General features: G+C 37.1%; 1 protein-coding gene across 1 annotated transcript; it reads right to left on the reverse strand.

The window, feature by feature from the left end:
- Positions 1–1407: 1407 nt before the first annotated feature.
- On the reverse strand, positions 1408–10588 carry LOC306842688 (RNA-binding protein 7-like). Its single transcript, XM_079373698.1, has 5 exons — positions 10387–10588; positions 9307–9469; positions 8983–9070; positions 6499–6592; positions 1408–3528 (listed from the first exon to the last, which is right to left on the reverse strand). Exons 1-5 carry the CDS (start codon positions 10477–10479, stop codon positions 3193–3195), a joined length of 774 nt encoding a protein of 257 aa, XP_079229824.1. The 5' UTR covers positions 10480–10588; the 3' UTR covers positions 1408–3192.
- Positions 10589–13540: the final 2952 nt, after the last annotated feature.

The raw sequence follows: 13540 nt of genomic DNA on the forward strand, positions 1-13540 counted from the left end.
AGTTTTGTTTGACATTATGATGCTTATTACAGATGGCTTTGATGTTGGTGGCGCACTGAACTCCTTCATCGAGCTCAGTGTCGGGTTTCTGCTTTTCAGAGCCGTGTGTCCGCTGTCCAAATGATTATCATTTTCCCATGTATGAGAGTAAATATAACTCGCAGAGGATCCGAGATAACAGCCGAGTTCAAAGAGTGAGGGATTATGTGAAGGAAATATAGAGATCTCCACTGGAAAAGCTTTGAGCTCTTTTTGGTTGGAGACCTTGATCAAAGGGAAGAAATGAGAACAACTGCTGCTGGCTTTAAAACAGAGGGATACAACAGAATATCAAGATAAACAGACTGTACAGTGGGAAGTGGGTTCATATGGCACCTGCGAAGTGAACTGGAGATTAGATAGATAGATAGATAGATAGATAGATAGATAGATAGATAGATAGATAGATAGATAGATAGATAGATAGATAGATAGATAGATAGATAGATAGATAGATAGATAGATAGATAGATAGATAGATAGATAGATAGATAGATCTCTCTAGAGTAACTGTAAAAAGCAAACTCTAAGTGTTAAGATGTACATGTAAAATTGTTGGATTCTTTGTTGTTTGTGTGCTATTAAAATGTTTTTTTTTTTTTGGAAAAATGTCTTATGTAAATAATTGTAATTGTATTTTTCAAAATTATCTCTCTCTGTGTGTAACAGGCATTTATTAAAATATGATTTTAATAATATTTCAACACTTAAAATGAAGAAAAGGATAGAGACTTTAAAGGTTGTTAATTTTATGATTGATTATTTTATTCATCCTTGGAGTGGGGAAAGTTTAATAAAAGTTATAGGCTACATGGGCCTATCGTAGCCTATTGGCTACTTATAGAGACATTATATAGTTATTTTCATACAACAACATATGGATTTTAATAGAGTGGTGAAAGGCTGGCAGTGGTGAAGGGCCACAAGCAGCCTCCGCTTTCTGGATCCCGGACGCCAAGCAGCTCAATCCATTAAGCAGTGAATGCGCAAAGGCTGAGCTCCTCAGTAACGCGTTTCCCAGTACAGCAGCTTCATTAGAACCCGATCCTTCGCAGATTAATGCACAGACTCGGGGCTCAGCGAGCTTTTGGATCCAGGAGCTTTGTAGGGATGTTCGGCTTCATATGGACCGGGAGCCGCTGATGGCAGCTAAAGCACTTTCGGAAGGGCAGATTATGACCTCAGATCGGACATTAAAGGAGTCCGCTGCCTGGTTTCACGGAGTTGTTGTAGCGCGACCACTGGCAGGTCAATGCCTAACTGTATCACGACTATTAAAGTTCCAGTTCAAGTTCTAATTAAACCTTTACAAACATGTAGCCTCGTCATAGAAAGAAAAAATGACAAACATTCTAAATGCATAAGTGGTTGCAATACGTTTATAATTTTATTATTTATGGTTGCTATTCATTTATTACAGTAAAAACAATAATTGTAGTACATGGCTTTTTTTTTCTCTCCAGTGATTAAACACTTCCCCCCAGTTTCACAGACAAGCCTTAAAACTAGTCCCAGACTAAAATGTAAATCTGAGCCATTTCAACCGAAATAAACTTGCACTGCTTGATCTTAAAACATATCAGTGCCTTTGTTTTGTCTCAAGATGCACACAAGTAATGTTTTTTTCTAAGGCATGTTAATAAAAATTACTTAAATGTCCTAATTGAACTATGGCTTAATCCTGGTTTAGTCTAAGCCCTGTCTGTGAAACTGGGCCTTCATGTTTTAGGTTTAAAACGTACTATAAAATGGGTCTATTTATTTAGTTTTTACAATTTAATTATATTTAAAGGTGGAAGTTTATACAAGTGGGCAAGTACGTTTCTTGATTAATATATAATGTCATGACGTCTTATTCTGCTGAATTTTTCATTTGTGTGATAGAATAAGGGGGAAGTGGTGTGTGGCCAAGTATGGTGACCCATACTCAGAATTTGTGCTCTGCATTTAAGCCATTCAAGTGCACATACAGCCGGAGCAGTGGGCAGCCAATGGCACCCGGGGAGTAGTTGGGGGTTCGGTGCCTTACTCAAGGGTCTCACCTCACTCATGGTATTGAGGGTGGAGAGTGTGTTGGTTATTCACTCCCCCCACCTACAATCCCTGCCGGATTGTATTTGCAAGTGAGAACACTTTCTATAAAGAACGCAAATAAAGGACAACAAACTGTGAATTAGATATTGATTGGATGGTCGTCTTAAAAAAAAGCATGTGTTTTTGCAAAATTGTATGGATCCACCCTTTTAACGAAGTAACGTTCAGGTAAGTGGGATCTGACCAGGTAGACTAGCTAGAGCTGGTAGACCACCTGACCATTACCAAAGCAGTTATCATGTTCCAAAAAACCAGCATGACAACCAGGCTAATATGAACAGGAACTCGAATTCAACAAAATGTTAACAATTATCAAGAGATTTTACTCATTTGCAAATCATTCAATAACTGTCCCACTTTTGCATACTACCCTACATTTTCATTATTGAAACAATATATTATTAAGCCTGTATTAGAATCCATATATAGGCTTATAAGTAAATGTACAGAAGCAGTTTTTTTTGACTATACATGCATGCTTCCATTATGGCGCCACCTATAGACTACTGAAATCCCTTGATGAATTAGTCAACATTATCCTAATAGCATCCCAAAAGAGGAATGTAGAAGTAAATAAAATCAGTTAAAAAAAAAAACATTAGTTTTCAGGTGATTTTATGTTTGATAAACAGTTTTCAATTTTTCATAATGAGAAATCCTGAGAAATTACAAATCTACCATATTTTGTTCTTTTATGCATTTTGCTGTTGTACAGAAAAATCTGAAAAAGTACATTCTTCAAAATAAAAATTATATAAACATAGGTATCCCCCTGAGATCAAAATATACATTTAAAACAGGCCAGCACACAAAATGGCCAATTTATTACTGGTTTCCTTTTGTTCTTGCATCTCTACAAACAATTTCTAGTCTAAATGCCTTTACCTCATGTCAAAAATTAGCTTTTTTTGCAGTACAATTGTACTGCTAACTTTTTTTTTTTTTATATAAACAGTTGAGATGCGATCCACAAAATACAAAAATTAAAACTCTAGGAGGATAACAAAAGGTTATTAAAAGAGTTGATTAAAAAATGCTTACAGGGGAACTAAAATGCTTTTAAAAGTGTTTCCATCGTCCCTCTTTAGAGTCTCTCCGTCTTTCAGGAGGGTGATTTCTGTTGTGTCCTCCGCTGCGGTCATCATGGTGATAGAAGTCACCTCGCTGGCTGTCGCGCCGATGCCGGTCATAGCTGTTCCCGCTGTTGCCTTGCCGTTGATCTCTGCCATGATAGCTGTTATTGTCCTGTTGAAAGTGGCGATGACCACGCTGGCCGGACTGATCCTGTTGCCAGTGATTACTCTCTGCAGGACCGTGCAGTTGCTGCATGCCCTGCTGGACACCTCCATTGAGCTGGAGCAACTGCTGCATCTGAACCTGCCACATGTTGTTAATCTATTTAAAAAAAAAAAAAAAAGTGAGTGATTATTTTAAATGCTTAAGAGCATATTTTAGAAATGACGGCGCGTTTTTTAAATAAAAAAAATAAAAAAGATTTTTGTTTGAATTATGTTATTTTTGTTATTTGGATTAAAAATCCAAGATTTTTGGCATCGGCGCGACAGCCATAATGAACATAAATGTAAATTTAGTCATTTAGCAGATGTAAGATGAGATGTAGAGGAGTTTTTCTTCATCAGAAAATATTTGGAGAAATGTAGCATTCCATCACTTGTTCACCAATGGATCCTCTGCAGTGAATGGATGGCGTCAGAATGCGAGGCCAAACAGCTCTTAAAAAACATCACAATAATCCACACCACTCCAGTCCATCAAGTCTTGTGCAGCGAAAAGCTGCATGTTTGTAAGAAACAAATCCAGAAATAAGTTTTTTAATTTAAAATAGGGCTGGTAATTTAATAAGTTAATTAGATTATTACAGTAAAAAATAACGCATTAAAATTGACGCATTTAATGCACTTGCCCCACCCCAGACCTACGTGGGTCATCTGACATTCCATACAGTTGATCGATGACAAATATGAGGCAGGGCAACAACTCACTGCGTGATGGAGCCTATAGAACATAAGGCCCTTTCGCACCGCAGGAACCTTTTCATAGTACCCAAACTAATTGTGGAACGACCCACTTTTTGGTGTGTTCGCACCGCAGGAACTAGGAACTGTTTTAGTTCCCAGAACTCCGTTTGGAGGAACTAAATTAGCTCCTACTTTAGAGTAGGGTCTAAAACAGTTCCATAGGAATGGTGTAAACATTCCATGTCCATTATTGTGAAACCCGCGAGAGACATCAAAAACACAGTTCCGATCACAGCGTCCTCCATCCTCCTGTTGTTAACGCCGTTGTTCCTTGTCTTCGTTGTTGAACGCCGCGCACAAATGACGTCGCTGTCACTGGGAAATAGTTCGCACAAAATCGTCCCGGTACTTTAGTACTGTACTTTTAGTTCTGGAACTAAAGCAGTGCGAAAGGGGCTATAGTTAGAATGTCCCTAAAATTCAAAATATGGGGCAAAATGCCTCTGTTTGAGTTTGTCTCATATTCACATACAGTTAAGCAATATCACACGAGCAATAGGCTAAGTACAATATCACACGAGTGCTAATGTGATAGTGATCTTATACAACAGATCAGCAAGTAAGAAGTTTATATAGTGTTGTTTTAGACACAATATTGTCTGTTTTGCTCAATTTTGCAAACTAAAAGTTTGATTTAGAGTATCATTTCATTTTACAAGTGATTTCATATTTCCATAGTACTAATAATAAAATAGCTTATTGAAAGGTATAGTTCACCCACCCAAAATGACAACTGTGTCATAGACCTCATGGTCTAAAAGAGTATATGTAATACATTTTCTCAAACTAAATATTTCTTGCTGAAGCTACTTTTTGTAATGTCTGTTTGATACTTTACACAACAATGACTTTAAATTATCTTTTGGGAGTAATTTCTCAGCCAAATTTGATGTGCAATTAATTAAATCACCACATCATGTAATTAATTAGATTAAAACATTTTAAAAATCGCTTACTAGCCCAAATTTAAACCATTGAAAACAGTATTTGATCTGTGCATATTTCTCACCTGATTCAGATGAGATAACTTTTCCACTGGAGAAAGCAATATTATAGATAGAGGACTTGTATTTTGTGTGGAGTTCATGTCTTTATGGATTCGTTTCTTACAAACACGCAGCTTTTCGCCGCTGCACAAGACTTAATGGACTGAAGTGGTGCGGACTACTTGTGGATTACTGTGATGTTTTTATCAGCTGTTTTGACTCTCATTCTGACGGCCCCCATTGGTGAACAAGTGATGGAATTAGTGGTCGACCGGTATATCGCCGAGGCTGATATATAAAAATTAAAGTCCAAATAAATGTCAAAATAAAAGTCCAGCCTCGAATGCATCGGCCAAACAGGAAAAACTTATCGGCCGATATTTTAAAAAGGCATAATATCGGCCGATAAGTTTTTCCCTGTTTGGCCGATGCGTTCGAGGCTGGACTTATTTTGACGACGCTGAGAACGGCAGTGCCGGAGCACACAGTGCTCACATTCTCCCTCGTTTGCTCTCTTCATTAACAGCTCTGTCTAAAACGGATAGAAGTCTGTCTAATAATCAGATAGAACGGTTAAACAAAGGATTTAAAAAAAATAAAGAGGATTTTAACGATTGCTTTTATATTATTAGTAATAGAAAGGCAGACATTATAATAATTTATCGTTTGCCGTCAACATTCAGCAAATACGCATTTACAAAATTTAAACAAACCTTTGAATGTCCAATGAACATTTCATTTTACAAACTTAGTCGAATCCAGTTGTGAGATCTTATGAAGTGTGCATTTGTATCCTGCATGATCGCATGCGCTCTGTGTGACGGTCGATCCGTGCCAACTGAATGCGGACAGGAGGAGATTTCAGCTTTACTAGAGACGTGCGATCGACAAACTTTAAACTTGTGTTTTCAAATTATGCCGCAAAATACTGAGTGCCATGTTGGTTACAGTGTTTACTTCAATTTAAATTATATTTGTATTAAATATTTATTTATGCGAAATACTTTGTCATCTAAAGTATAAGTATATTTATCTTAAACATTTATTTTTTTTAAATCGATTTTCAAATAATTTCAAATCAAATTTCTTAAGTTTAATTAAAATAAATAAAATTATATCAGCTTTATATCGGCCAAACAACAACAACATCGGTCGACCACTAGATGGAATGCTACATTTCTGAGAGTGAGTACAGTTTCAGCAATTTTTTTTTTTTTTTTTTTTAACTTCCTTTAGAAAGTCCATCAGCAATAAAATGTACGTCTGGTATGGCATTAATTAGCAGAATTCTGAATGTACAATCTGAATATGAGCAAAAGTGTTAGAAGAGGTGTTCTCACCATCGCCTGTCTCTGCTGACTGTCAGGTGAAGAGAAAGATCTTTGTATATGCTGCGGAGGGGAGTAGGATGGAGAGCACATCTGCTCAGGGGTTCTGTCAAAATAGAAGATTACATCAGTTCAGGTTAAAATCCCTAGAACCAAGAACACTAACCGTTCAAAAGGTTGGTGTCAGTAAGACCTTTTTTTAAAAGGTTATTTATTTATTTATTTGAAAGAAATTAATACTTTTCTTCAGCAAGGACTAGGCTGATCCTACATGCATCTTTTTCTCCTGCAGTTGTATCTGCACGCAGTCACATCATTAACATATCCCTTCACACTGGTGTTTTTCCCTCAGCACTTAGACAGGCTCATATAACCCCACTACTTAAGAAACCCACCCTTAACCCATCATCTCTTTTAGAGATCTACAGACCGGTTTCCCTTCTTCCTTTCATTACAAAACCACTTGAACTAGTGGTGTTCAACCAAGTCTCTGCCTTTCTCACAAAGAACAACCTCCTCAAGAGCAACCAGTCTGGTTTCAGAAGTGGACATTCAACCAAGACTGCCTTGCTCTCAGTTGTTGAAGCCCTAAGACTGACAAGAGCAGATTCCAAATCTTCAATACTGTTCTTGCTGGATCTGTCCACTGCTTCTAACATGGTTAACCACCAGATCCTCCTGTCAACCCTATTGGCAAAGGGCATCTCAGGAAATGCATTCCAGTGGTTTGAGTCTTAGCTCTCAGATAGGTCCTTCAAGGTATCTTGGAGAAGTGAGGTGTCCAAGTTGCAACATCATACTACTGGGGTGCCTCAGGGCTCGGTTCTTGGACCACTTCTCTTCTCCGTCTACATGGCATCACTAGGTTCCGTCATTCAGAAACATGGCTTTTCATATCACTGCTATGTTGATGACACTCAACTCTACCTCTCATTCCATCCTGATGATCCGACGATAGCTGCTCGCATCTCAGCTTGTCTAACCGACATTTCTTGCTGGATGAAGGACCATCACCTTCAACTCAACCTTGCCAAGAGAGAACTGCTTGTGGTTCCATCAAACCCATCGTTTCATCACAATTTCACCATCCAGTTAGGCACATCAACCATAACTCCTTCAAAAACAGCCCAAAACCTTGCCGTTATGATTGATGATCAGCTGACTTTCTCAGACCACATTGCTAAAATGGCCCGGTCCTGCAGATTTGCTTTATTCAACATCAAGAAGATCAGGCCCTTTCTTTCGGAACATGCTTCACAACTCCTTGTTCAAGCTTTTGTTCTGCCCAGGCTGGACTATTGCAATGCTCTCTTGGCAGGTCTTCAGGCCAGCTCTGTCAAACCTTTACAATTAATCAAAGCGGCAGCAAGATTAATTTTTAATGAGCCGAAAAGAATCCACGTCACACCTCTGTTTATCAACTTGCACTGGCTACCAATAGCTGCTCGCATAAAATTCAAGCCATTAATGCTTGCCTACAAAACCACCTCTGGCTCTGCACCCCTTTACCTAAATGCATTACTTCAGACTTATGTGCCTCTGGAAGCTTGCGTTCTGCAAGTGAACGTCGCTTTATTGTGCCATCCCAAAGAGGCACAAAATCACTTTCACAGACTTTTAAATTAAATGTTCCCTCCTGGTGGTGTGACCTGCCCAACTCAATCCTTAGCCATCTTCAAGAATCGGCTAAAAACACATCTCTTCCATCTTTATTTGACCCTCTAACTCTAGCAATCTCTATTCTAATTATATTCTTTAAAAAAGACGTTGTCCCTTTAAGACTTGCACTCTATTAATTTACTAACTGCTTGTTTTCTTAAAAATAAATAAATAGAACACAAAAAGATTAGAGAGGCTAGCGTTTTTTATTTGTTTTTTATTGATTACACAATTAAAAGCAAAAAAAGCCTCGAACACTAGCTTGGTTTATTTATTATATGCAAAAACCTTTCTATGGGTGCTGCGTTAAGCTAACTGAGACTTGTTATAGCATATTATATATGATTGCTCTTGTGTTGATTTTGATTGCTTTCATTGTCCTCATTTGTAAGTCGCTTTGGATAAACGTATCTGCTAAATGACTACATGTAAATGTAATACTTCACAATATTGCTGGTTTCAATGTGTATTTTTAAGTAAACTAATGCAGCCTAGGTGAGCAGTAGAGATGTATTTCAAAAATATTTAAAAATTTAAATCACACCAAACTTTTGATTGGTAGTGTATATAATCATTCTGCACAACACTAATATTATTTATACACTTGATAAATTATTCCCCTAAAGATTTTTGATGAACTTTTAAGATTTAAGAACATAGTATATGACTGATGTAGTCATGAAATCAGAAACCCTCCACATGATGAAATGCGATCACAAATGGTCCCAGGACACATATTTGAGATAAACGTTAATACAAGGTGTAAACAGGATCACTTGAGACAGAGCAGGTGTAAACAGAAGCACTGAATCACTGCATTTAAAAATAAAAGGTTACCTTCCACCACGGTGACCTGGTGTATTCGCTGGACTGGGGTTTTGAGAGTTTGCTGGACTTTTGCCTTCCTGATTGATATGACTGCTGCCTGTTAAAAACAAAACAGATTGAGATGACCATTAATCCGGTTCTTGCACTGCTGGACTGAAAATATATTTGATAATATATTTTCTTTTGTTTTTTCTTTTCAGAAACTCAATATTATGATTCTCAAGATTATGGTGGAAATCTTCCGAACTCATGAAGTGTGTGTGTTGAATTGATACAGTAATAAATGACTAATGAACACAAAATAAAGCAAGAAAGAAAAAAGGAAATTCCTACCGGCTCTGAACTGTATGTTGAGCTGCAGTCCGTAGAGACGGATTCCATTCAGCAAGTTTAAGGCGTAGGGCACAGACGCTTCATGTTTGAAGTTTACAAATGCAAACCGTTTTGATTTTCCATCATTGTCTTTAGGGATTTTGACTTTGATCAACGGCCCAGCCTATTGGAAAGGGAAATACAGGTGAGACTTCTGATTAATGTTACTTAAGACAAGATACTACAGGAAAAATATATATTTTTTGCATGCACTGGTCCATTCTGAGATGCTATTTTACTTTCAAAATACACATTTAAATGTGTATTACACTTTTCTACTAGAGTCTGTAGATTTGAATTAAAACACATATCTTTAGAGGCATTTTCTCTGTACTGATCCAGAAACTTAACTTAAAACATGTAACTTATTCCCATTTAATATCTTGATGGTTTTTACAGAGGGGTTTGTTCATACATAATTTGCTTGATTTACGTCACATTTTATTCCTAAAAATTGCGACTTTTTTTTTTTATTATTTTTTTTCCCTGGCTGCTGACGTTATTTTAAAGAGACTTACAAAATCACCTCTGTAGAAAACATGTAACTATAATAAAACGAGCATTTTGAACCAGGTGTAAGCCAATGTTCCGGTAATGTATGCAGATTCGGGATTATTTAATGAGATAACGTATCGTTTGTATAAAAGAAGCCTGTATTTCAGACGTCAATATTTGCCTTAATGTTCTGCGATTAATCAACTGGGGAACTATGGCGATATTGGTGTTAAAATGGCTTGCCTTAATCGTAAATGAACGACACATTAATCAAAATAAAGACTTGAGTGACAAGAGCTAAAGTGTATTTGCATAGACAACAACAATTTAACATATTTGTTCTTAAACGGGTTCAAAAATGCTCCAAACTAATTACTTCGAACTCCCGCAAAGAAACACGGGCTGATAGCAATTACAAAAACACATTTTAAAACGACACCATTGTGCTTGTTTGCTGCTTTTAATGAGATCGTTTGCAGACGGACTAAAACCAAAACAACAGCAGCAGCCCATTACTAGCATTAGCAGGCTAATCAACGCACACACCTGTAAAAACAGCTCAAATATAACTTCTTCTGTTATTTGAGGGTCCAGGTTCCCGACAAACAGAGTCCGGTCAGCCTCATCGGCTATGCCCATTTTGCAAAATATTGACAATCCAGCCGGTTGAAAGCGTTAGCTTGCATTTATGACAACCCATCTGTCTTTAAAAACGCGTTTGCCGTGTGTGAGTATTAAGTGTCGTGATGAAGAGTCGCTTCACGACACGTTTGCAGTTCCAGGGATGGCCGCAGGGAGGCGCTATTTCACTGTTTCAGAAATAGAGTTTACAAGTCAAACTGTCCATACATTTTGTCCTATGGTCATGCAATACTTGCAAACAAGTCACTCCATGTTATAGCATGTATTGCATGCTTAAATATTTTAATGCAAAAATTAATTGCAAACCATACTGAAAGCATATATTAGGCTATAGATATGTATACATAAATATTTATAATTTTTTTAAGAAGTACATGCATTGTAACGCAGGCTACAGAAGGACTAGAGCAATTAAATTAGATCAATAGATCACTAGATCAACTAAATTTAATATGCATTAAATCCAAGCAATCTAGTGATCTATTGATTTATTTTAATTGATCTGTTTTAAAGGTATAAATCATGATAAATATGTTAGTGCTTTTTGATACCACCTTTTATTTGCCTTCAAATAATTTTGCTTTAATAATGATCAAGAGGAAGTGACATCATTGTGTCTTCAGAGGAGCCATGCTCAAAGTTGGGAAGCTGACATAACATTTATAATTTGTTGTTTTATGCTTGAAAAGATTAGTTCACCCCATACAGAATCTGTTCATTTATGTATTTCTAGTTGACACTAAAATGCTAATGTGTTAAAGTCACAGGCTTGATATGTACATGACGACCAGCAGCCATTCTTTCAATCATTGAATATATGAATATGGTAGTTATTGATTATGTTACTTAAACTCAGCTTATTCGGAATTTGTCTTGTGCACAAGTGTGATAATGTTACTTAATTAGTTGCTAAATTAGTTTTTATCTCTGATGTTGTGGAAGAGGTCTGTCTCTCTCTTTTTTTAAATACTATTCTTGTTGAAACAATGTGTTTTCTGCATATATCGACATTAATAGTTTTGATCCTTTTATTGTTGTTTTTAGCAGCTGTGGTCACCTTACCTTTATTTATTTCTACAGGGCAGTATTTGATTTATTTATTGTAAAAATGTTCATTACTAATGTAACCCAACACTAAAGTGGTAGTTGTAGAATCAGCTTTTAAATTCACACTTTCCTCCTTGAATTAATCATATTTTCTTTTCCTAATAATTGACTGTAAATGCAATGACAATCCTTGTTTAGCCAGATGTTTGTTGAGCCAGTCCTTGATCTATAGCAGGGATACTCAAATCTGGCTCGCGAGATCCACTTTCCTGCAGAGTTTAGCTCTAACCCTAATCAAACACACCTGAGCATGCCAATCTATGTCTTCAGGATCATTAGAAAAAGGTAAGTTTGGACTCACAGGTAGGTGAGTTTGATCAGGGTTGGAAAGTGGATCTCGCGAGCCAGATTTGAGGATCACTGATCTATAGGGTTAGGCATCAGGTTGCAGTTCGGTTTAGTGCACACACTTCAGGTATGACACACTTCACCTTTAAGTGTGCAATTCCACCATCCAACGATAGATGACAATGTTCACCCTCAGAACTTCACTGACGCCCAACACAAACTCCAAAAGCACAAAACATACTTCTATTGAATTCCTGTTGAGCCAAGGTGTGTTATACAAATCTCTGAAACAGAAAGAGAGTGTGTGTGTGTGTGTGTGTGTGTGTGTGAGCGAGAGAGAGAGAGAAAAAAGAGTGATACTAGAAAGAAAGAAGCTCTCTGTAGTTTCATCTGTGACTGTTGTTCCTCAGTCCTGAGGAGAGCTCTGTCAGATTCTCAGGATGGCCGGTGTTGTGGGCTCCACAGAGGCAGCACATCTCAGGGGAGCGCTGAATTTCCTCTGCCTTAGTTACGACTTGGATGGAAAGCGAATTATTCCCTCAGCGACCCTGTCACACATCGCTGTAGTGCACTAAAATTAAAAGTGCTGGCATTGTAATCTTACAAGTGCCCGTGTTGGCCTTTGGTAAGGCAGAATAAATGCCAGCCAGTATATTTAACTGACGCGTTGTGAACTGTCTTGTTGCAACATGTCAGCCTGCTACCAATTAGCATATTACCTTAGTTGTCAGTCAATTAGAAATGCACCTTATTTTAGTCCTGATAGTTGATATTGTAAAGGAATTACACTGGGTTTTTATACTGGGATCTACAATTAATGCTGGGCGTTTATGGAACATTCTAAATCAGGGGTCACCAAACTGTTTAGCTCCAACCCTAATCAAACACACCTAAACCAGCTAATCAAGGCAAGTTGGAGCTAAACTCTGCAGGACACCGGCCCTCCAGGACCGAGTGTGGTGACCCCTGGTCTAAACAATGTATAAATAAATAATAAAAAATTAAATTAAACAAAATATACTTTATTGAAATAAAATATAAATTTGAGATATATATATATATATAGTATAATAAATGCAAGAAATAACACATGTAATGTACAACACTACAGTGAACAGAAACAGTATGTCATATTTTACACAGATTTGTAATATGCATTTTTCACAGTATAAATTGGGTCTTTATACATCACAATATAGCTGCTGTTTAAATTTTAGGATGGGGGTCCCTCGTATGATTATATTTGGGGTGTGTGACATCTAAAAGAATAAAAAGCCCTGCTGGAGTAATTAAAATCTCCATAAGCATCTTGGCGAGTCAATCAGTCGAGTAAAATATCAGACCATTTTATATATATATATATATATATATATATATATATTTTTTTTTTTTTAATGTGTTACATTGCCCTACGTGTCTAGGGGTCAGAAGGGGAAGTAACAAAGTAAAAAAAACGGTGGGGAGAGGTTGAGAGAACTGCCGTCTCCAAGTCCCAGGGCTGGTACACAAGAAAGCTCAGCAACACCAGTTTAAGCAAATTAACAGAGGTATTTTATGTGGAAAATACTTAAAAGGCTTCAGGAGGGGAAAAGGCCAAAACAATAAACAAAAGATCCCTCTGACTAGGATTTTAAGAAATAACTTACCTATCAAAAGAAAAATT

The sequence above is a fragment of the Barbus barbus genome (assembly GCF_936440315.1).
Source record: "Barbus barbus genome assembly, chromosome: 23".
Taxonomy (NCBI): Eukaryota; Metazoa; Chordata; class Actinopteri; order Cypriniformes; family Cyprinidae; genus Barbus; species Barbus barbus.

Excerpts from the sequence above, each read along its gene's own strand:
- LOC306842688 (XM_079373698.1), bottom strand. The coding sequence starts at position 10,479 with ATGGGCATAGCCGATGAGGCTGACCGGACTCTGTTTGTCGGGAACCTG. Across the intron at positions 9,470-10,386 it reads TATTTGAGCTGTTTTTACAG|GCTGGGCCGTTGATCAAAGT; the intron begins GTGTGTGCGTTG and ends CCTTTCCAATAG. Across the intron at positions 6,593-8,982 it reads CCAGGTCACCGTGGTGGAAG|AACCCCTGAGCAGATGTGCT; the intron begins GTAACCTTTTAT and ends CTATTTTGACAG.